The following is a 27,688-nucleotide window of genomic DNA, read 5'->3' on the forward strand; positions in this document are numbered from 1 at the left end:
TCATCGTAAGCGCCTCGGAAATGGTAGTTAATTTCTGCAAATAGTCCCCTGAGACTATCTGCTTGGTAAGATTCTGCCTGGTCCAGGAAGCAAATTTAGGCCACGTTGCGGGCAGAGTCATATTTAATGTTGAGCACCTGGCAAACTCGCTTCGCCGCCTAGTGCCCTCCGACCCTCGTCCAGACCGGGGCGGGAATTGGGAGGGGAGGGATTCTGGGGTCCCAGAGTCCTACGGAGATGTCTCATTAGGCCTCAAAATTCGACTCCCTTCCACCCCGTAGCGCGGAAGCGCGCACCACGCGCCAAACTCCAGCTGCGGCATCCGCTAAGCCTCAACTCCGCAAGATTTCAGTTTCCCTTTCTAAGCCCCTGCTGCCCCACCCACCGCTGCGGCCCGGGGATTTGCCCAGTGATCAGTGACGAAGAGGGAACTAAGGCTCCCATTGGGAGGCGGCGTTCGGCAGGGGCCAATCCGGGCGCTGGTCCGGGGGAAATCTCGGTGGAGGGCTCCAAAGAACCCGGAGATTATCGGGCGGGGACGCGCCGTCGCGCTGGATGCTGGCGGAGGCGCGCGACCCGGAACTGACCGCCGCGGGAAAGAAGCGACACCAGCCCGGGATTCGCGGCCCGGAGCTGGGGACCGGTGAGTAGGGGGCGCCCGGTGAGAAATGCAGCAAAGCAGCAGTCACACACGCGCCCCGGGGTCCGGGCAACCGAACGCGGCCGCGCGAGCGGAACGAGGCCGGGCCGCCGGGCCGGCTTGGGAGAAGGGTGAAGTTCGCGGCGTCCTCCCTCCCGGCCTAATCCTCCTGCTTGCTTGGGCCTCCATTCGCTCCCTCCTCTTGGGTCTTCCTCGCTTTCCCGTGTCCAGCTCAGGCACCCATCCATCCTTGGCTCCAGAGTCAGAAGTAAGCGGGGCCCAGATGACGGTCTCGTTGCTTGGAGCCGCGTAGAGTGCCAGTCAGGCTCCAGGACCAGAGCCATGGTGTTTTGTTGTTGTTTTTTTTAAATTGGTCAGAATAAACCGGTTTAGCCACGTATACTTGGAGCTGTGCATTCACTTCCTCCTCCAGTCCATTAGCACATCAGCATTTTCCCTGCTGCTTTTCACCCTGTATGGCCTTAGAAAAGTGTGTAAATTTGCCTTTGTGGAGCTTATGAGAGGCAAACACTTCCAAATTCCCAGTACGTTCCAGATTTTGACACCACGCCGGTTTGTGTGCACTTACAGAGAATGATATTCGTTCGTGCATGCAACAAATATCAGTGTCATTGACCGTGCCTGAGCTAAAAATCAATCCCTAGAGTTACTCACCCCCCAAGCTTAAAAGAATCAGCTTTTTTAAAAAATAGACTTTATTTTGTATATTCCTCAAACTACAATTCCATATTTTTGAAAAAATACTATTTTTTAGAACAGTATTAGATTTATAGAAAAATCGTGAAGCTAGTACAGAGTTCCATATACCCCAAACCTTTTCCCCATTCATTTATTAACACCTTACATTAATATGGAACATTTGTTACAATTAATGAACCTGTACCGATACATTATTATTGGCCTGCGTCCATAATGCATTCAGATTTCCTTAGTTTTTACCTAAGTACTTTTTCTGTTTCATGATCCCACCCAGGTTACCATATTCCAATTAGTTCTCATTATGCTCCCCGTGGCTGTGGCAGTTTCTCAGACTTTGTTTTTTTGTTTGTTTTTTTTTTAGTGGTACGCGGGCCTCTCACTGCTGTGGCCTCTCCCGTTGCGGAGCACAGGCTCTGGACACGCAGGCTCGGCCATGGCTCACGGGCCCAGCCGCTCCGCGGCATGTGGGATCCTCCCGGACCGGGGCACGAACCCGCGTCCCCTGCATTGGCAGGCGGACTCGCAACCACTGCGCCACCAGGGAAGCCCCTCAGACTTTGTTTTTGATGATCTTGAGAGTTTTGAGGAATATCCCCCATGTGTATTATAGGCTGCCCCTCTATTGGAATTTGTCTGTTGTTTTTCTCCTGAGTCTGGGCTTATGGGTTATTGGGAGGAAGACCACAGAGGTAGATTGCCGTTTTCATCACTTCACATCAAGGGAACATGCTTTATAACTTGATGCTGATCTTGATTACCTGGCTGAGAAGTCAGACTTCTCCACTGTAAAGTTACTCTTCCTCCCCTCCTCCCCCCCATGCCCCCCCACCCCCTTCCATACTGTACTCTTTGGACAGTAGTCAAACTGTGTGCAGCCCTGACCTAAGTAGTGGGATTATCTCCTGCCTCCTTAAGGGCAACTCCGTACATATATTATCTGGAATTCTTCTGCGTGGGAGATTTGTCTCTTTTGCCTTATTTAATCACTTATTCAATCATTTATTTGTATCAGTATGGACTCATGGATATTTATTTTATACTTTGGGTTATAATTCAATACTACTTTGTTTTGTTACAACTTTAGCCATTGCGAGTTCTTTTAAGTTGGCTCCTGTGCTCTTTTCTAGCATGTATTTTTATAGAGTTTTTTGCTGTTGAAAACACTTCCGCTTATGTGACCTCGATTGAAGTTCAAACAGCCTGGAGAACTTGACAAGACGTTATTCTTACCTTGTTAAGCAGTAAGGAAACTGAGGCCCAGCGGCAGTAGGTGACTTCTTAGATGTCACTTCCCCCAAAGGGAGTGATAGGCTGGGCTCAGACTGGGGTGACCGCTGCAAAAGACACTGCGAGCTGCAGAGGAGAGCCGGTAGTTGGAATTGAGGCTTCTTGGGGTGACTTCAGACTTAAACCCCCCCAGGATCAGAATAGGAAAAGACATGGAGAATGGGAAGAAATTGGTTTTGGAAAACAAAGGCTTAATTTGGCTGGCATCCAGGGTAAATTAAAACTTGCCAACTTGGTAGAAATACAGTGACCTTTCCCCCCAAACTATATGTGCAGAGGGAGGAGATCTGGGTAGTGTTTGTGGCCAAGAATGTCTAATCTGAGGGGAGCCCTTGGAGCCTCCTGCTGAAGCAAGATTGCAAAGTGGGAAAGGGAGTGTGGTGAGGGGGATAATGAAGAAGATATGAGGCTCTGGAATCATGGGATAACATTTAGCCTCACAAACATTTACAGACTTTGTGCCCGATACTGGAGATATGAAAAGATCGGTGAGACCTGACCCTTGGGTTCACATCCTGGTTGGAAGAAAGATGGGTAAAAATATCAATTAGGCAGTGGTATGATAGTGCTATAATAGAAATGTAGTATCTGCAGGAGCTTCCCGAGGGAGGGAATTCATTCAGCTTAGAGGTGGGATGGGCACAGGAAGGACCTCACAGATAAGGGGGCATATCTGATTCAGGCTTTCAAGGATGAGCTGGGACTGAGAAGCTCATGTACAAGAGCAAGGGGTGGGGAGAGGGGGTGGTGAAGAAGGGGCTGTCTTTCCAGTTCAGTGTCTCTAGCGTTAGGATTCAAGGCTGGATGGGTAAGTGGGGGGCAGATTATAGGGGGCCTGTGTGCCCTGCTGTGTAGCTTTGACCTCAGGAATTTTGAAGCAGGAGGGTGGCAGGATGAGTTCCATGTGTTAGAGGACCCTGGCAGCACTTTGTACGAGATATGCTACATTTCACCACATCTAAGATGTCATCAATTATTTTATTTCCACATAGAAAAAATATTTTGCCAGTTAAATTATGGCATGCCATTTATCACATTTCAGAGATGCAAACATGTAATGACATGGGTGTCTCAAATTTGATTAAAGTAGTAACTTCCTAGCTGGTGGCTTAGGGCCCTCCTTCCTCTGGGGAATGAATGGTTAGGCTGTCTCCATCTCACTAACCCATAGATTTTGAGTTCACTGACTCCATTTATGATCTTGAAGAAACTAAATTTGATTAACTGGCTTTTTCCTGCCTGATAACCAATTGTCAAAACAAACAAACAGACAAACCAAAAAAACCCAATAAAACTGGGATACCTGATCCAAAGATATCATCTATGTTTATTCTGCTTTGGTGGCTCTTGATCACAGCAGTGACTTTATGTTGCACAGTAAATATTCTGGTATGCTTGCCAAACCTTTATGTCAATTTGTCCTGTGAATTGCCTGGATGTTACCTCCTACCCCTATTACTTCATGGTGATATTGAGACCCAGAAAGGTCAAGAATCTAGCCCTGGGCTGCACAGCAGAGTAGCTGAGGCTGGGTGATAATCTGGGTTTTCATCCGAACCCAGGACTCTTCACTTTAGGCTTTGGTTAGAATGACAGCTGGGGTGGAAGAAGATCTGCCTGCTCCTTACTCAACAATGGAGCAGGTTGGAGATCTGTTATGTCCTGGCAGGTTGTATTCTACCTGTGGGGCCTAGAGAGAACAGAATTGCCACTTAGTGTCTACCTTTGCCCAGTGCTTTGTCTAGATGAAGAGGCTGATTTTTCTGCATGAGCTCTTTGTATATTTCAGCCTAGTAACCATCAATAACTTCCTCTGCTGTATCTGGCAGGAATTTGGGGTGGGGATGGGAGAGGTCAGATGATAGACAAGTCCAAGCTGGCTGGGCAGAAAGGGCATTTATTGGCATTTATTGCCTCCGGTGACAGAAAAGTTCAAGGTTAGGCTAGATTCAGGCACAGCTCCGTACAGGTTTCACCGGATGCCATCAGGACCTGGTTTCTTTCACTTCATCCCTGGGTTGGCTTCATTCTCAAACAGGCTAACCCTCTGGCTAGCTGCTCTAGCAGCTCCAAACCGTTTGACCTCACTTCTTGCAAGTTCTAGAGAAAAAGTTCTCAAGAATCTTTTTTCCCCCGTGACTCAACTAGGTCTCCTTGTGACTGGCTGCAATTGAGTCATGTTCTCAACCCTAAAGCAAGCACTGTGGCCAGGGGGGCTTACGACTCTTTCTCTTGCTCCACCTTTGAGCTGGGGGGAGAGCTCTACCCCAAGCACATGATCCCCAGAAAGGAACTGGGTAAAGTTAGCAGAGGAAGGAAGAATGGAAGCTGGTGGACCCCTTCCTGCAAAAGATAAACATTTACAGCACTTACTAGTTGGATCAAGGGACAATCTGATCTGCTGCTTTAGGGCTGATTCCCTGGCCTGTTACTGGGCCTTTCTTCATGCTGTTTCTTTTTACTATTTTTTTTAAGCATTAAACATACATATACATACACACAATGGGATTCTATTTCCCGTTCACCAGATTGGCAATTTTTTTTTTTTTAGAGTGTGAAGCATCTATTACGTATTTAATTGTTTTGTTTTGTTTTAAATTGAGGTATAATCGACATATAACATTACATTAGTTTCAGGTGTACGACATAATGATTTGATATTTGTATATATTGCAGAATGATCACAATAGTCCTGTTAACGTGTGTCACCATGTATAGTTACAAAGTTTTTTCTTCTTGTGTTAAGGGCTTTTTTTTTTTTTAACGGTTCGCGGGCCTCTCACTGTTGTGGCCTCTGCCGTTGCGGAGCACAGGCTCCGGACGCGCAGGCTCAGCGGCCATGGCTCACGGGCCCAGCCGCTCCGCGGCATGTGGGATCTTCCTGGACCAGGGCAGGAACCCACATCCCCTGCATCGGCAGGAGGACTCTTCAACCACTGCACCACCAGGGAAGCCCAGTGTTAAGGGCTTTTAAGATCTACTCTCCTAGCTACTTTCAAATATGCAATTCAGTATTATTACCTATAGTCACCATGGCAGAAATTTAAAAGATGAAAATATCAGGTATTGGTGAGGCTGTGGAGCAACATGGGCGCTCGGAGCCCGCTAGTGGGGACACGCGGTGGTACAACCACTTTGGAAACAGTTTGGCCTGATCTAGGTAAGTTGGGGGTGCATCCTGCTTGCCTGGGTGTACTAAGGCATGTGAGCAGAAATGTTCACAGAGCAGTGTTTGTAATTGTCCCAAACTGGAAACGACTCAGGGGCCATAAGAAGTAGACTGAATCAGGGAGTTCCCCGGTGGTCCAGTGATGAGGACTCAGCACTTCCACTGCCGAGGGCCGGAGTTCGATCCCTGGTTGGGGAACTAAGATCCTGCAAGCCGCATGGCGTGGCCGAAAAACAAAAATAGGCTACATCAGAAGTAGAATTATACAGTCATAAAGCAATGAAAATGAACAAAATCGGCTCACAATCATGTGAGTGAACCTCACAGACTTGACGTAGATAGTCCCCCCCACCCCCACCCCCGCAAATGCAATATGATTCCATTCATTTGAAATGCTCAAAACCAGGACAAATAAACTGTTTTGTTCACGGATGCATACCTAGTGTAAAACGAAAGAAGAGGGAAGGAGCAATTATCACCATTATAATCACAACCATTTCCCGGGACACAGCTTTTTCTTCTCTCCTGGTTTCTGTACGTTCCTGGAGCCAAACCTTGGATACCATGACTGGGGGTGTGCTGGTGATTGCAGCCCACTGTTCTGCAGGGAATCTGAAGAAATCACTTCTCTCTAGTACTTTCTCATCTTGCTGGAGGGAAAGGACAAGTGGCTGAGATTTCTTGCACTAGTTCAGCAGATACTTAGGGAGCATTCTGTGGGCATCAGACGCTCTGTGCCTGTGCTTTATTCACTTCCTCAGCCAGTTTTTCATGTTTCCTCTGCCAGGCACTGTGCTAGATTCCGGGGATAAGGCGGACACAGCCTCTGTCCAACGCGGTGGGAAAACCTGGTGTTAAATAAGTAATTATAATAATAAGTAGGGACTCACGATTGCATAGAAGTATCCAGTGCAGTGTGGAGTGCTGGGGGGCTGTATAAGGGAGAGAGCATGTGGCCTCAGTGTGACAGGTCAGGAAAGAGGAGGTGGCTTTCAGCTGAGACTTCAAGCTGGAAAAGGAGTCTACTAAGAAGGAAAGGAACGGTGTTCTATTCAGAGGGAACACCATTTTCAAAGGGTTCAGGCAGGAAAGAGCATGGCACTTTTGGAGGCTTAGAGAGGGGTTTGGTTTGTCTGTGGGGTCGAGTTTGAGGTGGGCAATGGCAGGAAATGAGCCTGGAGACAAGGCCTGGGCCTAGATTATTGGCGGCCTCACAGAGCATGGGAAGGAGTTTTCACTTTATCCCTGGAGCCTGGGTGGTTACATGAGCGAACCTGTGTTTTAACACGTGGCAGGGTATGTCTGAGGGACGAAAGGAAGGCTGCAGTGCCTGGAACACTAGGCAATGAAGAGAGGAGGTTTAAGTACATCGGGAAGGCCTTGAGGATTGTATAATCCCCACAGTTAGCTCTGATTGCAGCTTCCAAAGGATCACTCAGTTATGTCACTAGATGTAAGCTCTGGGAGGGCAGGGACTTTCCCATTTTTGTTCTCTGTTGTATCCTCAGTGCCTGGCGCATAGTAAATACCTATTAACTGTTGAATGAATTTTGACACCCTCCTACTTAAAAGCCTCAGCAGCACTTCAAAGCCTTGTCCCATCCAACTCCCAGTGGCTGCTGCTTCCATGCCCTGCCCTGGGCCCTGTGGGGATTTCCACTGTTCAGAGCATGTCTCGGCCTGGCCCCGGGGGTTTGCATGGCCTGCACTGTGCCTCAGAGCACCAGTGATGCTTGACCTGTGGGGGAAAAGTAACCCACGTGTGACCTCAGCAATGCACCGCCCACCAAACTGGCATCCCCTGAGATTGCCTGGTGCCCAGCCCACAGCCAGGACTGTAAAGATATTGGGAGTTCAGGTGTCGGCAGCAGGGGCATGGCCACTCCTTCTAGTATCCAGATCCAGATCACTTGCTTTTTGCCCTGAATTTTGTCCTTTCCTGCTTTGTTAGAGGTGTCTCACAGAAGTTTACTTCTAGGAGAATTTGGTTATTTCAGATTAAGAAATGAGGCTTAATCTGGAGCCCCAAGAGCCCTTAAATGGCCTTCCCACAGGGCACGGAGCCCTAGGCTCAGCACTTTAGGATCACAAGGAAGAAGGGGCTCTTGTTTGGAGCCCCATGCGTGGACTTGAGAAGCAGCCTGGAGACCAGGGTGCAAATCCAGCCCCCTCCATTCACCTCCCTGGGCCTTGGAGTCCACATCTGGGATTCGGTGTCCTCTAGGGTCCCTTGCTGTGGCATGTGGGAGCCCAAGGCAGCAGGAAGGAGGGACGAAGGTGTGGGGCATCAAAAGCCATGGGAAGTTGAGGGAAGGTTTAGAACCTGCTAGGGTAGAAGTTGGCAACTGTTAAGAAACAGGGGTCTAGAGTTAGATCCTTTCCCTCTGGGGTGGGTGAGGAGTGTAAGCACCTGTCCCTTACAAGGTGTGGGCATTTGCGGCGATGCTTCCCTCAGCTAGTTTTTTTTTTTTTTTAACCTGACTCAAACTGTTTATTAAAATTACACATGATACATCATAATCAAGTAGGGTTTATTCCTAAATAAAGATGACTTATAAGAAAATATTTTAACACAATTCATCACATTAATGAATTAAAGAAAAAAACACATGACTATATAAAGAAGAAAAAATCATGTATCAAGTTATATATATATACACATATGTATAAATATATATATAATTCTCTAAATAGTAGGAATAGAAGTTTCTTTTTGTAACTTGATAAGGTCTATCTACCAGAATTCTAACCATGAAAAGAGAAACCTCAGCTAGTTTTTACAACTCACAGGGGTTCTTGCAGCCAGCACTTGTGCACGGCATCCACATCCTGAAATGTGTGCCAGAAATTATGTGGTGTCACCTCAGCCAGTCTGTTGACATATGTAGAGTAGGTATTTAGGAGATGCAGAGAGCTGTAGGGGACAGGTGGATTGTGGGGCAAGGGGAACTCAAAAAGGTCGGGAGTGTCTCCAGTTCTGCCTGGTTCTGTGGAATTGAAACCAGCTTCTGGTTTATTGAAAGGACAGAAGACCTGTCCACCCCAGGGCAGGGGTGAGTGGCCTCTGGTAGAAGGTAATCCATGAAACGACTTCCTCAGGTTTCAGAATTCTCATTTGGGTAAAGGAAGTAGGGTGGACCATGTCGTTGTGAAGACTTTTTCTGGCTCTGGCTTTCTGTGGTTTCTGTCCACCCAGAGAGCCAGGAATGGAGAGGAGTGTGATAGTTTTACCCCTTATTGTGAAAACCTGTCGAGATCATCAGAATATGCTAAAGGCACAAATGATAGAAAAGGCAGAATCACAGGGGAGCGTGGTAACCCAGGTCCACCCGCGTCTCATACAGGAGCCCTGCTTCCTGTCAAATCTAAGGCAAGCGTGCTTTCCCTCAGCGTCAGCAGTAATACATGCCCCTTTACTTTTGTCAGCACTCTCCAGTTTACAAAGCCCTTCCATTGAGATGACCTCATCCAAGCTTCCTGACAAAGGAGCTGGTATTAGGCCCCGTTTTACAGTTTGCCTGGGCAGAGAAGAGAGTGTAATGGATTGGGCTGAGGCATCAGCACCAGACACTGCTTCCTAGCCACGTGCTCTTGGGCAAGTTGCTTCCCTCCCTGAGCCTCAGTTTCCTCAGAAAAGTATCCTGAGCATTAAACAACATAAGATTTGTAAATGGCCGGTAAGGTGGGTCCTACAGAAATGCTGTCACCAAGAAGTTGTTAGTCGCTGGGCTTTTGGGTTAGAGCCCTAACTTGAACCTGGTTTCAACCCACAGATTTACACCTCGAGTCTTATACATAGTCAGCAACGCCAGAGTAAGCCATCTTCAATATTTGTTATATATTCAGGATGGAGCCTATATAACCAAGCAATGGGATTGAACGTAGAACTGTACTGTGTTTCATTTGTTAGTTTCAGCAGACTCTCAAACAAATGCATATGCAGTTAACATTGCCTTCGTTCCTCTGAATCCATTCATTTGTTCAGCACCTATGTATTGAGCTTCTACAAGTGTTGGGCACGATCATCTCTCTATTAGAGATTTTCAACATCTTTGATAGTTACAGACTCTTGTACAGATTCTTTTAAGAAGGATGGAAAACTCTAGCCCCTCTCCTCAGAAAGTTTTTCTGACTTTTTATTTTGTTTCGTTGAACCATTTAAAAGTAAGTTGTAGTCATACAGTCCTAAATACTGCAGCATGTGTTGCCTGAAAATATGTACATTCTCATACATAACTTCAATAACTGCTAGTAAAAAATCAATAATAATTTCTTAATATGATCCAATACCTAGTCTTTTGTCAAATTTCCTCTAGTTGTCCCCAAACTGTTTTTAATAGCTTTTTTAAAAAAAAACAGGATCTAATCAAAGTATTTGCATTTGATTCTTATTTCTCTTTAGTCTTTTTAAATCAAGAACAATCCTGTTTTATTTTTCATGACTGACTTTTTAAAAGTCCAGGCCAGTTGTCTTGTGGAATGTCTCCTATTCTGGATTTATCTGTCTCCTGATGATGGGCTTTAACTCATTCTTCTAACCCTCATATTTTCTATAAACTGGAAGGTAGGTTGAAAGATGTGATTGGGTTCATTCACATCAAACTTTTTATTATTTTTTATTTTTGGCTGCGTTGGGTCTTTGTTGCGACACGTGGGCTTTCTCTAGTTGTGGCGAGCAGGGGCTACTCTTCGTTGCGGTGCGCGGGCTTCTCATTGTGGTGGCTTCTTGTTGCAGAGCACGGGCTCTAGGCTTCAGTAGTTGTGGCACGTGGGCTCAGTAGTTGCAGTGCGCGGGCTCTGGGGTGCACAGGCTTCAGTAGTTGTGGTGCATGGGCTTAGTTGCTCCGCGGCATGTGGGATCTTCCCAGACCAGGGATTGAACCTGTGTCCCCTGCACTGGCAGGCAGATTCTTAACCACTGCGCCACCAGGGAGGTCCCACCTCAAACATATTTGGCACGACTACTTCAAAGGTGACATTGTGCAATTCATATGGTGCCACATTGGGAACCATATGCCAGAAACACCTGTCCCTCTATTAGCGATGCTGGATTTGGTCATTTACTAAGGCTATCACCAGATCTCTCCCTTATCAAGGTACATTAGGGAGTAACCCACTGGGCGGTACTTAGCACCATGGGACTGTCCTGTCCCCTAGTACCTCATGGTTTTAGTATCTGATGATGATCCTTGTCTTATACAGTGGAGCTTGCAAGATGGTGTTTTTCTAGTTCTATCATCCCTCCTACACTTACTCACCAGCATTCTTCTCTAATCCCTGGACAGGTTTTTCATCTAGTACATTAGTAACCATTTTCATACAGTGTTGGGGGTTTAAAGATGTGTGAAAGTCCAGCATGGAGCCTGGGTTAAGAACTCCTGCTCCAGGTGATGAGGGTGCCTGATTGTGTCAGGTTTTGTGTGGACGGGGAGCTGTAGCTGAGCTCTTCATAGTACTTTTATTCATCTGGTCATTTGCAACAGAATTAAATTCCCAGCCCCGAAGATAAACACATGCCATCCCCCTACAACAATAAAAGAAACAAATAACCTTAGCCTTTGAACTTCCAAGCCCCTCAGCAAAGTGAGTTGGTGAAGGGCTCCACCACCCGCAGGAATCACCTCAGGCTCACTTCCTCAACAGACAAACCAGGGAGTTGACCAGGCAATTCCTAGGATTTTTACTACCCTTATTAACATTCTAAAAACTTTATTACCTTCATTTACCAGTTAAATTCCTTGATTCTTTCATTTGAGCTTTGTAGGTACAGGTCTTTTCCACACTCCTAAAGTCACACATCTCTAAATCCATTGGAGCTTCCAGTTGGAGTTCATTGTCAGCAGTAAAATAATCCCTTACATTTGTACAGTACTTTCACTTTATAAAGCACTTTTTATATATTGCTGCGTTAGATCCTCAAGAAGTAGACTTTGTATTCCTGTGTCGTTTTCTCTTTGGGGCTTTATTTCTAGCTCATTCATGTCACTACAGTGAAAGACCTTGAAGGCCACTGAACTCTGCTGTAATGGACTTTCACGTACATAGTCAGTAATCGGATTGATTTGCCTGTGGTTCCAAGGGCTTCATTCCAGCCTCGCAGTTACCTGCGTGCCCTATCTGCTGGCTGTCTTCCCAGCGACTGCTTACTGCCTCCTGTGGGTCCTTCTGTGGGTCTGCGGCACAGCAGATTCCCCAGTTTGCCCCACGAGTCTCTCATTTGCTTTAACTCTGGAGCTCGTGTGTCACTATGGCGGTTCATCCTCACTTTAAATTTCCACTCTTGCTCTACTTGTGCTTTGAACACTCACTGGATTTGGGAACCGCGGGTTCTGGGTTCTCTCCTAGATTCCCCCTCTATACTGCACTTATGCATAGTATTTGCAACGTAATTCTTTTACTCAACCCACTTAGAAACCCTTGAAGGTAAGTATCACTCTCCCCATTTTATGGATGGATAAACTGAGGCTCAGAGTACTTAAATGAGTTCTCTCTTGTCACACAGTGTCAGGGGCAGGAGGAAGCTGTTGGGTTTGGTGTGCTGAGGCTCCTAACCTCAGACAGGAAGTGGGCCAGGGCTGCAGAGGTAAACAGGACTAAAGTCCTCTCTGTGCTCAGCTTCTGTGCTCCCTCTTACGGCCAAGCCCTCATCAGCACATCACGGTCACAAGCCACCTGAGGTTTCCTCTCACGTTGGTCTCAGTCGCCCTTGTTAGCAGTAGAGCAGCCAGGCCAGCTGCACAGGGGGGCACATCTGAGAACGAGTCTGGTGTGGTCAGGCCGTGCTCTGCCGGCAGGCTGAGTCTGGGTAGAGACCTGCTTTCTGGGGGAAGTGAACCAAGCCAAAACTTCAGCACAGCCCAAGGAAACATCTATAAAGGAGAACACCAGAACTCAGACTCTTGACGCTTCTTGAGTCTTGGTAAAGAACCTCAGTGCGCTTAGTCCTTGACACCTGAGATCTACAGGGAAGACAAAGGAGTCTCTTGACTCTGTCAGGGCCCCCCATGAACAGGTGTGCCACCCATGCAGTGCAGAAGTGAGACAGCACTGTGCACATAATAGACTGTAGATTTGCATGTTATGACAGTTTTTCAGCAGGTAGTTATCTGGTGCCTTGTTCTATCATAATTGGTATATTAGAGCAATTTCCCAACAGATGGAAGGAAAGGGTCTTGAGCTAGGGGTGCTTTCCCAACAGCGTGGCATGGGCTGGTGGCAGCTCTGCTCTCCCTTCTACCAAGCTACCCTCTCTGGGCCTCAGTTTCCTCATCTATAAAATGAGGGAGTTGGACTTGAGGATCGGTAAGGTCCTTTCGCTCTGATTCTGTGTGAGCCTCGTAGGAGCTGCTAAGTATCTATTGATTGACTGATCGATCGCTGGGGCTGGCAGCTTTGTGCAAGGCTGCCATTTCTGCCCCTCTGCTGTGCCTGCTCTTGACTCCGTGTCTGGTCTCCAAGGAGGAGAAGTCCCCACCAGTGAACAGGGACCCCTCTGAGCTCAGGACACCATGGCTGCGTTGGCACCACTGCGGAGCCTGGAAGAGGAGGTGACCTGCTCCATCTGCCTCGATTACTTGCGGGACCCGGTGACCATTGACTGTGGCCACGTCTTCTGCCGCAGCTGTACCACCGACGTCCGCCCTGCATCAGGGGGCCGCCCTGTCTGCCCCCTGTGTAAGAAGCCTTTTAAGAAGGAGAATATCAGGCCAGTGTGGCAGCTGGCCAGCCTGGTGGAGAACATCGAGCGGCTGAAGGTGGACAAGGGCCGGCAGCCGGGGGAAGCGGCCCGGGAGCCGCAGGACACGAGGCTGTGCGAGCGGCACCAGGAGAAGCTGCACTACTTCTGCGAGGACGATGGCAGGCTGCTGTGTGTCATGTGCCGGGAGTCCCGCGAGCACAGGCACCACTCGGCCGTCCTCGTGGAGAAGGCGGCCCAGCCCCACAGGGTAAGCCCTCCTCACCCCCGCAGGGAGGGATGCTCTGCTTGGCACCCACCCGGAGGCGAGGCCCGGCGCAGACCCCTCAGAAGGCTTCTCGCTGGCCGAGGACTCAGCCCGAGTCCACCCTCCTGCCTCAGCCCAGAGCATCCCCACTGCTTGTCTTTCTACAGGAAAAAATCCTGAACCACCTGAGTACCCTAAGGAGAGACAGAGACAAAATTCAGGGCTTTCAGGCCAAGGGAGAAGCTGATATCCTGGCTGTGCTGGTAAGTGAGGCTGTTGAGGGAAAGCTCTGAGGCAGGCAGCCGGCTCCCTGGGAGAGGGAGCCCCGACTGGACCGACGGCCGGGAAGCCTGGGCTTTAGCCCAGGCCCTGCCGGTCTGAGCTCTGTGGCTCTGGCCTGCTTCCTCGTCTCACAAGTGACTGGGTTGCCTGGATGTCAGCTAAGGTCCTCCTCCTTCTGTGACTCACCGCAGCTGCAGGGCGTGTCTGCTCAGCAGAGTCAGAGTATAGGGAACTGAGGAAGGCCTGGCTTCGTTCTTCCTTTCAAAGAGAGGGAGAAAGACATGGTTCCTGAGAGTGAGGGGAGCAGGGGGTTTGGAAGGAGGGCGCTGGCTCCAGGACGAGAACTGAGAGGGGTGGGCTAGGCAAGGCCCGACCAGCTCTGAAGACACTGTGTCTAGCGAGTCCTGCGCCTGTGGTTGCCAGTAGTTAGGAAACAGGCAGCGCGTTGTGTGCTTGATGAGAGATGGGATCAGAGGGAAAAAACTGATAAGAGGTTCCAGTTTTCTAGGGGAACGTCTGTTGGGGAAGTGGGCATTGGAGGGTGGAGGGATGCTGGGACCAGTCCCGGTGGTGAGCAGTTAGGCCCTGGGAGAGGGACAGAGTGAAGCAGGAGACGGCCCAATCCAAGGAGTGCCTCCAGGTGCTCAGTGTGCGAGGATGCTGACCAGATCCCAGCCTGGACTCGGCAGGGAGACTTGGGGACAAGAAAGGACATGGTCCCTGAGCATAGACATTCCACAGTTTCACTGAGGGAAGAGCATATAGTCCTACATGGCAGGGATGGGGTACACACAGATATTTTACACATAAGGGGGAGGATGCTGAAGAGAGGATTGGTCAGGCTTGGATAAAATTAATCAAGGAAAACTTCCTAGAAGAGGCAGCACACGGCGATTGGTGTCCAGGAGGGGAAAATGTGTTTGCTCATAATGTTCCTCAAAGGACCCCAGAACATACTGGTTTACCTAGAACAGATAATGACAGGCAGTCAGGGTTCCAATCCCATGGTGTCTGAGGGAACTGACCTGACTGACTTACTGTGTCTTCTTTGAGGAAAGGAGGTTGCCACAGGAGAGCTCTAAAGCCCCTTCCAGCCCAAACACTGTAGAATTCATGAATGGGGTCAGCGAGGGGCACGAGAGGCAAAGAGCCAGCCTGTGCTCCCCTACACCAGGTCCTGGAGGGATCTTCTGCCCCGGGGCGGAGGTGTCACCCCCTTCTCCCCTTCCCACCCCTGCAGAAGAAGCTCCAGGACCAGAGGCAGTGCATCGTGGCTGAGTTTGAGCAGGGCCACCAGTTCCTGAGGGAGCGGGAACAGCGCCTGCTGGACCAGCTGGCGAAGCTGGAGCAGGAGCTCACAGAGGGCAGGGAGAAGTACAAGACCAGGGGCGTCGGGGAGCTTGCCCGGCTGGCGCTGGTCATCTCCGAGCTGGAGGGCAAGGCACAGCAGCCGGCTGCAGAGCTCATGCAGGTGAGAGACCTCCCTGGGGCAGGGAGCCGGGAGACCAGGACAGCAGGTCTTGGCCCTGCCACTCACTTACAGGACCTTTGGAGAGTCGCTTCTTTTCGGGGCCTCAGTTTTCTCATCTGAAGCATGGAGATGATAATCTTTATCCCCACCACTTATTGCAATGATCGCATGAGCATAAAATAACTGGCATGTTGTCACTTCAAAAAGTAAATTTTCTACATGAAAGAGTTTAAAACTTTGAAAAGTGTTGTAGAAATGGAAGAGAAGGTCATCAGTATTTTCGTTACTGTCCTCCATGCTCATCATTACCGTCACGAGCCTGTCTTCTAACAAGTCATTGGCAGACACTGGTCCAGGGGAAGCTGTTTATGGTTCTGGAGATGAAGAAGCCTGTGGGGTCAGGGGTCACTGAGGGAGGGCTGAGCGTGGCTTCTGTCAAGAACCCAGAGGGTCTGGAGGAGATGGGTAGCTGGGGAAGGGAGACTTCTCGAAGGCAGAGGTTTTCTCTGGGACTGTGGAATCAGCCTCAGAGAATAAGGTGGAGAGCAGGCAGGGGGCCTCTGGAACACCTCCCGGAAGAGGCAGCTTTGGCGCCGAGAAAGGGAGGGTCATGGATTGGAGAAAAGGCTGTCATGTTGAAATGACACCACAGCTCCTTCCACCCCCAAGCCTCTCAGAGGAGTCACACTGCCTTAAACAGGGCTCAGCGGCCTTTGGAGAGAGCACGCTCGATCTTTCTGCCCTTGCAGGCCAGGAGAAGGCCTGTGTGATGAGCTCCTCCACTTGCATGGTGGGGCTGCTGGCCGGCAGCGGAACCGCCCAGGACCTCCTCTAGGGAAGTGCTGTCCCTGGTCAGTGGCAGGGCGAGTCAGAGGTGGGATGCTGGGGAGAGATGACGAGTCCACCGGGTACACGGGCCGGCACAGGTAGCCTCTGCCTGCCTCTCCATCTTTGCGGATTCCGACTCATGCCTTGGGACTGGCGGGGATGTAGAACTCTTCCGGTCGAGCCCCCACTGATGAAGTCCCTGACGACCAGAGAGAGGAAGAATTTGTCCCAGGCCGTGGGGCAGGTCAGAAATCACGTTAGAGCTCCAGCTCGGGTGTCCTGACTCACAGGCCTCCGGCCTCTTGCTCTTCTTTTCTCTCACTTTGTCCAGAATGTCTCTCTGGTTCCTTCCTTTCCTCCAGAAGTCATTCTGTTCCCTAGAATTTCTCTCTCAGACTCTGACTGGGTCACTTGCTGCCTCTCCACGCCCTCCCCCCTCTCCAGGGGTGCACATCCTTTCTTCCCCCACAGCCGCTGCCACCATGTGGATGTGTACTTGTTGTGGAACAGAGGGGGGACATAACTGGGGTACTGAGGGGGCTGAGATCCAGCCGTGTCTGCCTGGAGGGGAGCCTCTCCACAGTCTGCCCAGAAGAGCTTTGTGGGCCAGCAGAGGCCCAGCCTTCAGTGCCTCTGAGACCACTCAGATTGAAGACATCCCTGGGGCCAGGTGGGAGGAGGGAAAGGAGAGAAGGTGGGTGTCTGCTGAAAGTCAGTAAAGGAAATGTTGTTGCTGATGGGTTTTGTCTGTGTGTTTTGTTTGGGTTTGCTTTTGCTGCAAGGGAACTGGACCGCTCACTTCTGAACTGTCATTAGTATTTTACCAGAGATTAGTTGATTGTCAATGGAGAGTAAAGATGAGGCCCTACTAAGATAGGGGCCCTGATCCAAAAGTCTGGTAGAGAAATACAGGTGAGAGAGAGATAAAAACAGGGAATTCCCTGGTGGTCCAGTGGTTGGGACTTGGTGCTCTCACTGCCTAGGGCCTGGGTTTGATCCCTGGTTGGGGAACTAAAAATCCCACAAGACATGCTGTGTGGCAAAAAAAAAAAAAAGACAGAAACAGAGGCCTTTTGACAAAGGCGATAGAAAAGGAAAGATCTCTGGCCTGGGACTATCAGGAAGACAATAAAGGGAACTAGGGGATAGGAGAGCCCCTCTGGAGGGAATTATGAAGCCCCCCTGGTTCAGCCCTGGACAGGCCTTGCAGGGTCTGGTGGCAGGTCGTACCTCTGCCTGTTCCACTGTCGGTCGCCATCCACACCCATGAAGAACCTTAGGGTTCTTAATACCCAGCATCGCTGTGATTCCTGCCCCAGCCTCTCTGCTCTGGCTGCCTCTTTCACCACAGCCCCAGGAGTCTGGAGGGTGAGAGGCCCTCTAGGAGCCTTGGGCAGGTTGCGTCCCTCTGGAGGCCCAGTGTGTGAGGCTGCAGATCGCCTCGGGACTCCCCAGTCTCCCCTTCTGCGTCCTTTGACAGAAGGGTTCCTGCACTGGTGCTCCGGGTCCCACCCTCTCTGGGCCACTCACAACCTTCAGCCCTTAGACTGGCCTCATATTCTCTCTGTTCTAGCAGCTCCTGTGTCACAAAATATGCCCTCTTGGCTCCCTAACTGCACCCACCTACTGCCCATTTATTTGCCTTTTTATGTCACGTATCCCAGCAGAGCTGGTGGCATACACTGTCTCAAGATTTGTCCCCCTGTTCTCTGAAGCTGGCTCGGACTTACTTGTTTTGAGGGACAGAGTAGAAGGATTTGCCAGCAACTCACAACCAGTCTCTGGTTAGTTGCTTCACGGTGGGGGCGAGGTGTGGCTCTGACCTCTTGGGTGGCCTCTCCTCGAGCAAAACCCCAAGTTGTTCCGGAGACTTGCTGAAACAGTCCGCAGCAGCCACAATTTGGCGATCCCATTTGTTTCCCAAATCCCACTCTCTCAAAGAGGTCACTCTGCCCCCACCCTTACCCAGTCCCCCTCCACACTACTGTCTTCTTCCTATAGCACCTATCACTTAATAGCATCATATAATGGATTTGTTATGTTGATTCTTTGCTCTCTGCTTCCCGCTGCTAGGGATTTGTGTGTGTGTGTGTGTGTGTGTGTGTGTGTGTGTGTGTGTGTCTCTCTTTTTTTTTTTCCTGCTCTATCTCAGGCTTCTAGAGTGGTGTCTGACACATAAGAAGCACTTAAAATTTGTGGGATGAGTAAAAGGAAGGCAAAAATTACTATAGAGTATTATGGAGGATTTAGACTTATAAAAGGGAAATAACCAGCATCTCGCAAGAACCTCCTTCCCATTCTACCCCCTTCTATCACTCAGATAGCACCATCCTCCCTCCTGTGCAAGCCGTGGCCTGTCCTTGATTATCTTTCACCAGTATGCCCAGTCTGTCTCAAACATACCTAGAATGTGCTGCTTCCCTGGCTCCACTGTACTGCCCTAGGCAGGGCATCATTATCTCTTGCCAGGTCCATAAACAGCCTCCAGACTGCCCCCTGATGTTGGCGTTGCCTCTCTTAATCCATTCTGTACAGGATGGCCAAGTGATTGATCACTTGGGATTTTGGCTAGCGACTATATCAAACAAGTTATTTCCCTCCCAGAAACAGTTCAGACATGAGGGGTCTAGAGCTGTCAGGGCAGCTGTCCATGAGGTCATTCAGAAAGCTGGTTACTTCCATCTGGTTGTTTCACTAACCTCAAGGGATGCTGTCCCCAGCTGTTTTGTCAAAGTTGGACTCACCATCATATCCAAAATTGAGCCAAGGAAAAAGAGGAAGTAGAATGGAATTTCTTTTTTTAAAAGATGTGACCCCAAAATTATAGTCATTGCTTCCTTTCGCATCCCATTGGCTGGAGCTTTGTCACATGACCAAACCTGGTTACAAGGGAATCTGGGAAGTGTAGTTTTCTGTTGGGTGGCCCTCTGCCCAGCTATTACTCCACAGGTTCGATTACTAAAAGGAAGAAGGGGAGAATAGATACTGGAGGATACTTAGCAGTCTCAGCCACTTGAAAAGCAGATCACATACATCACTCCCCTACTTGAAACACTTTGGTGGCTTTCTACTGAACATAGAAGAAAATTTGAACTCCTTGCTATATGCCTGTCCAGCTCTGCATGATGTGGCCCCTGCCCCCTTTGCCAAGCCCTTTCCCACCTTGCTTTCCTCCCATTCTTCACCTGGCCAGTACTGAGTTCTTCAAATCGCAGCACAAGTGTCATCCTCTCAGAGAAGCTGGCCTGTCATCCCCTTCTCCTACCACCCCCCTGCATTTGCTCTGTCATTGTGATGATTTTGTTTGTTTTTGTTTTATCCATTGCTGCCACTAGAATGTCATTTCCATAAGGAAGAACTGCATTTGTTTTGTTCACTGATGTGTCCCGGTCTCTAATAGGGTTGGTACATATGAATGAAGTCTTCTTTGATTCACATTGACTCTTGTGCTTTCTTCCCTTCCAGGACACCAGAGACTTCTTAAACAGGTAAAAGAGTTTCCTTTCCATGGTGCACCTCATTCCCCTGTGCCTTTGTCCCCTCCCCTGTTCCTTGACCATGATCCATCTGAATTAATGGCTGTGTGATATGAGGCCAGAGGTTCCCACATCGCATGGTTCATCCTGATAACCTCTCCTGGGAAGCAAGAACATGTCCTTGATAATTGGTGGAGACTTTCTCTGCACTGGAGCAAGTTCTCCGTATAATCCCCACTCCTGTGTCCACTATCCTTGTCTGAGACGGGACAGGATGGTGTGAGAACACATGTTGGCAGACAAAAGGGCCCTGAATGTTCAGTCTGCTGGTGGTTTTAAGTCTTGGCTCAGCCTTGGGCAGTTCACTTAGTACCTCAGAGGCCCTGTTTTTCCATTACCTGGGGATAATCATACCTTTCCCTCCCCCTTCATAAATTGTCATGAGGATTGAGAGAAATGTAGGAAGAGCTAAGTAGCAGGTTTGTCTGTCATCTTCTCAGGTATCCACGGAAGAAGTTCTGGATTGGGAAACCCATTGCTCGTGTGGTTAAAAAAAGGACAGGAGAATTCTCAGATAGACTTCTGTCTCTGCAGCGGGGCCTGAGAGAATTCCAAGGTAGGGGTTGGGGAGGGCCTTGGGGTGGGAGTCAGGAGCTGGGGTGCCGCTTTGAGAAGAGGATACCTGGCTCCTTCGTGTCGTATTCTCTGACCTATTCCTCTGAGGTCTCCTGGTTGTTTTTCCCTTCTTGGGATCTCAGGGATGGAGACTTGTCACAAATTAATACTGTCCAAGTGAGAAACAGGTTCATAGGTTTGCTGGGCTTGAGGGTCACTGCTGTCCTTTTTTTCTCCCCAGGGAAGCTGCTGAGAGACTTAGAGTATAAGACAGGTGAGTATCCAAAGGGTTGTTCCTAGATTTGCCTCAAATAAAGAATACTCTCCCCACAGAATCCTTCTGCCCCCAGGTAGCCCATTCTCTTGTACAGCAGGGAGAGTTTCCCAGCTGCACTTCTGAAGTCCCCACCTTGCATTTTCTGACTATTCTGCTACCCTTTGTCTGCAGTAGAGCCCTCCACTGGAGCCTCTGACCCTTCCCGCCCGTGTTTGGTTATTCTGTCCTCAGAGGTCCTGCCGCCAGTCCTTTTCCCCATGACTGAGTTCCTTCTCATCTGCCCTGTCATGTGGCTCCTGTATTCGGAGCGAACTCTCTGCCCCTGTGTGGCATCCCATGCCAGCTGTTCTTGGGAGAGACCAGTTGACTATTACACCCAAGGCCCCGCTGCTGTGCTGCCTCTGGCCCTGCAGTCAGGCCGCGCATCACATACCCCTGAGGGGCCTGTTCACGCTGCCACAGGCGTGGAGCGCACCCCTTGGATCGTGCGGTGTGGCAGCCCTGCTGTGGAGACTGGGGGGTTCCCCTCCTGGTCCGCCGGCGACACCGCTACTTCTTCCTTTGTCCCCACAGTGAGTGTCACCCTAGACCCACAGTCGGCCAGTGGGTACCTGCAGCTGTCGGAGGACTGGAAGTGCGTGACCTACAGCGGCCTGTACCAGAGCGCGTACCTGCACCCCCAGCAGTTTGACTGTGAGCCGGGGGTGCTGGGCAGTAAGGGCTTCACCTGGGGCAAGGTCTACTGGGAGGTGGAGGTGGAGAGGGAGGGCTGGTCCGAGGATGAAGAGGAGGGGGACGAGGAGGAAGAGGGGGAAGAGGAGGAGGAGGAAGAGGAGGCCGGCTATGGGGACGGATATGATGACTGGGAAACGGATGAGGACGAGGAATCGTTGGGGGATGAAGAGGAAGAAGAGGAGGCGGAGGAGGAGGAGGAAGTTCTGGAAAGCTGCATGGTGGGGGTGGCCAGAGACTCGGTGAAGAGGAAGGGCGACCTCTCCCTGCGGCCGGAGGACGGCGTGTGGGCGCTGCGCCTCTCCTCCGCCGGCATCTGGGCCAACACCAGTCCCGAGGCCGAGCTCTTCCCGGCACTGCGGCCCCGGAGAGTGGGCATTGCCCTGGATTACGAAGGGGGCACCGTGACTTTCACCAACGCCGAGTCGCAAGAACTCCTCTACACCTTCACTGCCACCTTCACCCGGCGCCTGCTCCCCTTCCTGTGGCTCAAGTGGCCGGGAACACGCCTCCTGCTGAGACCCTGAGCCCCACACCCACCGATGCTTCACTGCTCTGGGATTCCTGGGCTCTGTGACGGGAGAGGAGGGGCCTGGCTGGAGCACCTGGAGCAGGCAAGGGGAGGGACCCCGTGTCTGCTGCTGCTCCCTCCTTGTGACTGTGGCCCCCGTGGGACCTCACTCAGTGCTGTTCCATCCATCCTGCTCTCGGGCTCCTCTCCCGCCTCCTGGGGTTCCCGTGCTGACTTCTGACCCTGAAGTCCACAGGGCTTCTCCCTCCCTCCTGCCCACTGCCTTTGCCCCAGCTCTGCCCTCCTTGTTGAGTAAGAGGCGAGGCAGCACTTTCTTGCCCTGTGTGGCATCCTATGCCAGCTGTTCTTGGGAGAGACCAGTTGACTATTACACCCGAGGCCATTTTACTGCCCTCCAATCCCATGGCTTCTCCTTGGCCCAAATGCACTCTGCTGCCTACCTCCCCTGGCACTTTAAACACGCCTACTGCCACCCCAGCGCGGAGTTAAACATACATGAAAATGTTGGAAATGAACTGAATGAAAATCCACTGAGGCTTCCCAGGCCGTTTAAGCCGCCTGGAGTGCGAGTGGAAAACATCTCCTCACAAGGTCCAGAGCGGAGTCCATGCTTCTCTGAGACCAGGGCTGAGCATGTGAGGTTTCCATTACCAGGAGGTGGGACTCCCTGAAGCCATCTCTGATCTGAGGGGAAGGATCTAGATATTTGTGGCTTTGGGGTAACAGTTGTGATTGGTGATCAATGAATTATCTCTGGGTTGGTCCTCTTGAGGAGAGTTTTTAAAAGAATCCAAAATACCCTCCTCTTGGTCAGTTCATATGAAAGCACCAGGGCAAATATCCAGCCAAGCAAAAACTCCCCTGCCTTGGAAGCCCTGATCAGTTTTTGCAGCAGGGTATGTATTAAACTTCTGTCACTGGCTCCACTCAGCATCCAGCTTCCATTTTCCTAGGAGAGGAGCTGGGGAGGGCAAGACAGGGCTGTGCCGGGAGAGGAGAGGAGGGCAGCAGGGGTCCCCAGCAAGCCACCAGGTCTTCATGTCAAGAGAGGGATCAAAGCGTATCCTCATTGCCCACGGGCCCAACCCAAGTCCCAGCCTCTGTCCAGGCTCCGCTAGTGCCCACGGTTGAGCACAAGCTCCTGCTCCAGCTAGATTACCTCGCAGCCTTTGTCCTTGCCCATTCCAGGCACTCTGCCAGTCCCCCGCTTAGCCAGTTTTAACTCCTCCCCTGCTCTAAGAGACTCTTCCCAGCTGCTGTGGATCTCGGGCGTCTCTTAGCCACTACATTATCTGTAGTCGTACTCTTTGTATATATCACATGCTGCCTGAGTCACATGTACATCTGATTTCTGCCTCTAGTTTTGTAAGCTCCTTGAGGGCGGACACTGTATCTTATACTTCTCTTGTATTCTCCATGGCACCTAGTGCAGTGCTGGGCACAGAGTAGGTGCTCAATAAAAACTTGGTGAATGAACAGCTGGGATTCGTATATATTTTATTGTAACTCAAATATTACCGACCTTCACAGTCTATGGCTACAGAGAGGTTCCGTCGATAGCAGTAGCCCAGGGTTTTTCTACCGTGCCCCTTCTGGGTCCTTTAGAACTCTGCAACTCTGCTTGCACACATGCTGTCATTCGTGGAAGTCCCCAAAGAAGAGCTCCCCATGGGACACAGATCAGCCAACGCCAAGGTTCCACCTTGCTCTTCCCCTCCTGCAGTGGTGGCCCTGCGCTGAGATCCAGCACCTGTGGAGCATGGGGCTCCTGCGAGAAGAGTAATGTCCAGCACGGCACACCCACGGTCCTTCCCTGGAAAACAGGCAGTGCCCCAAAGGAAATACAACCTACGGAGATTCAATTCTGCCTCCTAACATTCAATTATCTCACCATTTTTTGTCTGTTCTTTTTGATTTTTTAAAAATTGCCATCTGAAAGGTAGAAGAGGGAGGATTACAGAAAGTACCTCTAAGATTATACTAATGGCAAAGAGCATATTTCCCCCCTGTGCTCTCATTTGTGGACTCATTAATGTTTTCCCTCGTAAATTTATTTTTTCTTTCTAAATACATACATGTAAAATGTGTCGATTATTAGAAATAAGACATGCATAATTATAATAAAGTCTTAATTCACTTTTGAATCTTGAGAGATAATATTTATTAGCATAATCTGTTTAAAATTTTTTATTTTATGTTGGAGTATAGTTGATTCACAGTGTTGTGTTAGTCTCAGGTGTACAGCAAAGTGATTCAGTTATACATATACATATATCCATTCTTTTTCAGATTCTTTTCCTGTATAGGTTATTACAGAATATTGAGTAAGGTTTCCTGTGCTGTACAGTAGGTCCTTGTTGCTTATCTATTTTACATATAGTAGTTTATATATTAATCCCAGACTCCTAATTTATCCCTCCCTGCCCCTTTCCCCTTCGATAACCATAAGGTTGTTTTTGAAGTCTGTGAGTCTGTTTCTGTTTTGTAAATAAGTTCATTTGTATCATCTTATTCCACACATAAGTGATAGCATATGATGTTTGTCTTTCTGCATCTGATTACTAGCATATTCTTGAAAATTTTATTTTGTTGGTTGATGTGAACTGTCCCCTAAAATTATACACTACTAACCCTTTATTTATGAAAGAATTTCATATTCTCAAAATGCCTTTTACCCTTTCTTGGAAAGAGTTTTTATACAACAATGAGGGATTTTTGAAACTTTTAGTTGATTATTGTATAATTAAAAGCTAATAGTTATTAAAATGGGAACATTTCCATTTGAACAGAGTATTAATGCATTCAGGTCACTGTTGCTTTAATGAGTTTTATGAGTGTCATACTTCTACAATAAGCTGTAGAAGATAAAGTGTCAGCATGGAAGACCTTTGCAAAATAATAAAAATGTGTAATAATAAAAATGTATGATGCCATCCTAGTACAGAAAGTTGCCAGCAAGATTTATTCAACAGATTTAAAAAATTTTTTATATTCATATTTTTAAGTTTTTTATGAGCTACACCTGCACATATGGTCAAATATATCTACAGTGCTTATTACAGAGGAAAAAAGAACAGTGCCCTGCCCTATTACTCTCCCCAGTCGCCTAGTTCATCCTTTTTAGCAGACTATTTTGGTGTTCACCTTCATTTTTTGTAAATAACATGAGTTTGGGGCATTATCCTCCTACTTTACACTGTGGAGAAGGAAGATTTAGCTCTGTTCTCCCTGTTTCTCACCACACACACACACACACACACACACACTCTCCCCACGTGTTCCCGTCCCTTCAATGTAGACCTAACATCAGGTAAGTATAGGGTTGGTCAAAAAGTTCATTCAGTTTTAAGTAAAAATAAGACACATTTTCACCAAGAACTTTCTTGAACAACGTATTCATTAACTGAACGAACTTTTTGGCCATCGCAGTACTTGAATATGTTCATTACCATGTGTATGTCCAAGCGATTTACACCATGAGGTAAACCATGATTACTTTTACTTCTCATACAGGTTTTCCTTCATATTTAAAATTTTTTTTTCTTTTTTTTAGAAAATTTATTTATTTTTGGCTGTGTTGGGTCTTCGTTGCTGCGTGGGCTTTCTCTAGTTGCGGCGAGCGGTGGCTACTCTTTGGTTGCGGCTCCTGGCCTTCTCATTGCGGTGGCTTCTCTTGTTGCGGAGCATGGGCTCTAGGCGCGTGGGCTTCAGTAGTTGTGGCTCACGGGCTCTAGAGCGCAAGCTCAGTAGTTGTGGCGCATGGGCTTAGTTGCTCCGCGGCATGTGGGATCTTCCCAGACCAGGGCTCAAACCCGTGTGCCCTGCATTGGCAGGCGGATTCTTAACCACTGGGCCACCAGGGAAGTCCCTTCCTTAATACTTTGATGTCTGAAATAAAAATTTGATGTCTGAAAACAATCTGGTACACGCCTTGTCTTAATATGCCTCCAATTAGTCACTATTATCGTTGTTCTACGGATTTAATGCTTCCTTCTTCTCACATGTTCATCAGTGCCCCTTCTTATGGCTGCCTCTTGCATCCCCACACCACCACCCCCACTTCCTCCTGGGTTTAACTTCCCTCTTCCTGAGGGAAATGTGAGGAGATCTCTCAGCAAAGGTTTGTGGTAAACTACCTTTGTTTTCTCTGTGAATTTCATTTCCTCCTCATTCTGGAGCTAGAATTTAACTGAGAATGGAAATTTAGTTTAATGGCAATTCTTTCAGAAGTTCGAGGGTCAGCAGTGCCACCGACGCGTCCTGTCTGCCGGGTCCTTGACCGGACCGGAGCTCCCAGGCTTCCTCCGTGTGGCCGCGAGAAACTCCCTGCACTCCTATAATGAGCCCGGCACAGTGGTGAACCGCTTTCCCTGTTGTCCGTGTCCAGGTGAATCTTCCAGACAGTCCTAGAGAAAATGATGATGTTTGACCTGAACAATTAAGGGTTCTGAAATCAGAGATCTTGAGATTAATAATGGCAGGAAAATCATCGCTTTTTAAAGTAATTCTCCTTGGAGATGGTGGAGTTGGAAGAGTTCTCGAATGAACAGATATGTGACTAATAAGTTTGATACCCAGCTCTTCCATACAATAGGTGTGGAATTTTTAAGTAAAGATTTGGAGGTGGATGGACATTTTGTTACCATGCGGATTTGGGACACGTCCGGTCAAGAGCGATTCAGAAGCCTAAGGACGCCATTTTACAGAGGTTCTGACTGTTGCCTGCGTCGATGATTCTCAAAGCTTCCAGAACTTGAGTAACTGGAAAAAAGAATTCATATGTGGATGTGAAAGAGCCCGAAAGCTTTCCTTTTGTGATTTTGGGTAACAAGGTTGACATCAGAGAGCCTCAGCTGTCTGCAGAAGAAGCACAAGCCTGGTGAAGGGACAACGGCGACTATCCTTACTTTGCAACAAGTGCAAAAGATGCCACGAATGTCGCAGCAGCCTTTGAGGAAGCAGTTCAAAGAGTGCTTGCTACCAAGGATAGGTCAGATCACTTGATGCAGACAGACACAGTCAGTCTGCATCGAAAGCCCAAGCCCAGCTCCTCTTACTAGTGAAGTTAGAGAGGTTGCCCGTGCAATCTAACCAGCTCACATACATGCACAGATAAGCACATTGTGGAGAAGAGAATTAGCGTTTGCAGCAATGGATCATGTACTCATGAAATTAAACTAACCATATTGCTGCCTTGTTGGTGGGAGAAGGGACACATCCACTCACAAGAGAATCTACTTACTCAGTAATGGCACCTTACATTTATAAATTGTTAACGGTTGTCTAATGTTTAAATATGCATGTTACAGAGCTAATAAGTGAGATGACCAAGGCTTTATAATCAAAACAAAACACTTGAGTATTCTAGAAGTTACTGTCTTTTCCCCGGGAAAACGGAGAACTACTTTTTCTATGTTTATATTTTTATGCAATTAGCATTCTTTTTCTGGTTCAGAGAAAACATGTCCTAAAGCAATGTTAGATATTAAAGATTAAAATCCAATGCATTTGCACTGTAAAAAAAAAAAGAAGAAGGTCGAGGGTCTATTCCATGGCCTCCGTTGTTGCCGTTGAGAAGTCTGCTGACGGTTGATTTGCTCCTTGGGACGTCTTCTCCTTCTTGCTACTTTTCAGATTTTTCTGTCTTTCTTTTGTTCAGTTTCTGTGTCTAGGGGTAAGTTTGTCATTATTTATCCTGTTCAGTACCTGCGTTTCT

At 48.8% G+C, this 27,688-nt stretch overlaps 1 protein-coding gene and 1 pseudogene across 3 annotated transcripts; both read left to right on the forward strand.

The window, feature by feature from the left end:
* Positions 1 to 517: 517 nt before the first annotated feature.
* LOC309812990 (tripartite motif-containing protein 26) lies at positions 518 to 24,707 on the forward strand. Of its 2 annotated transcripts, XM_082637490.1 has the most exons (8): positions 518 to 643; positions 13,275 to 13,762; positions 13,927 to 14,022; positions 15,282 to 15,512; positions 19,806 to 19,828; positions 20,317 to 20,432; positions 20,673 to 20,705; positions 21,282 to 24,705. In XM_082637490.1, exons 2-8 carry the CDS (start codon positions 13,325 to 13,327, stop codon positions 21,965 to 21,967), a joined length of 1,623 nt encoding a protein of 540 aa, XP_082493616.1. In that variant the 5' UTR covers positions 518 to 643; positions 13,275 to 13,324; the 3' UTR covers positions 21,968 to 24,705. The 2 variants fall into 2 exon arrangements, with proteins under 2 accessions (XP_082493616.1, XP_082493617.1); XM_082637491.1 differs by lacking the exon at positions 13,927 to 14,022 and having other exon boundaries at positions 21,282 to 24,707.
* A 1,702-nt stretch (positions 24,708 to 26,409) lies between these two features.
* LOC309813161 (ras-related protein Rab-9A-like) lies at positions 26,410 to 27,032 on the forward strand (annotated as a pseudogene). The gene has a single exon. The product of its transcript is annotated as a ras-related protein Rab-9A-like (transcript).
* The last annotated feature ends 656 nt before the right edge of the window (positions 27,033 to 27,688 follow it).

The sequence above is a fragment of the Mesoplodon mirus genome (assembly GCF_964341445.2).
Source record: "Mesoplodon mirus genome assembly, chromosome: 12".
In the NCBI taxonomy this organism is placed as follows: domain Eukaryota; kingdom Metazoa; phylum Chordata; class Mammalia; order Artiodactyla; family Ziphiidae; genus Mesoplodon; species Mesoplodon mirus.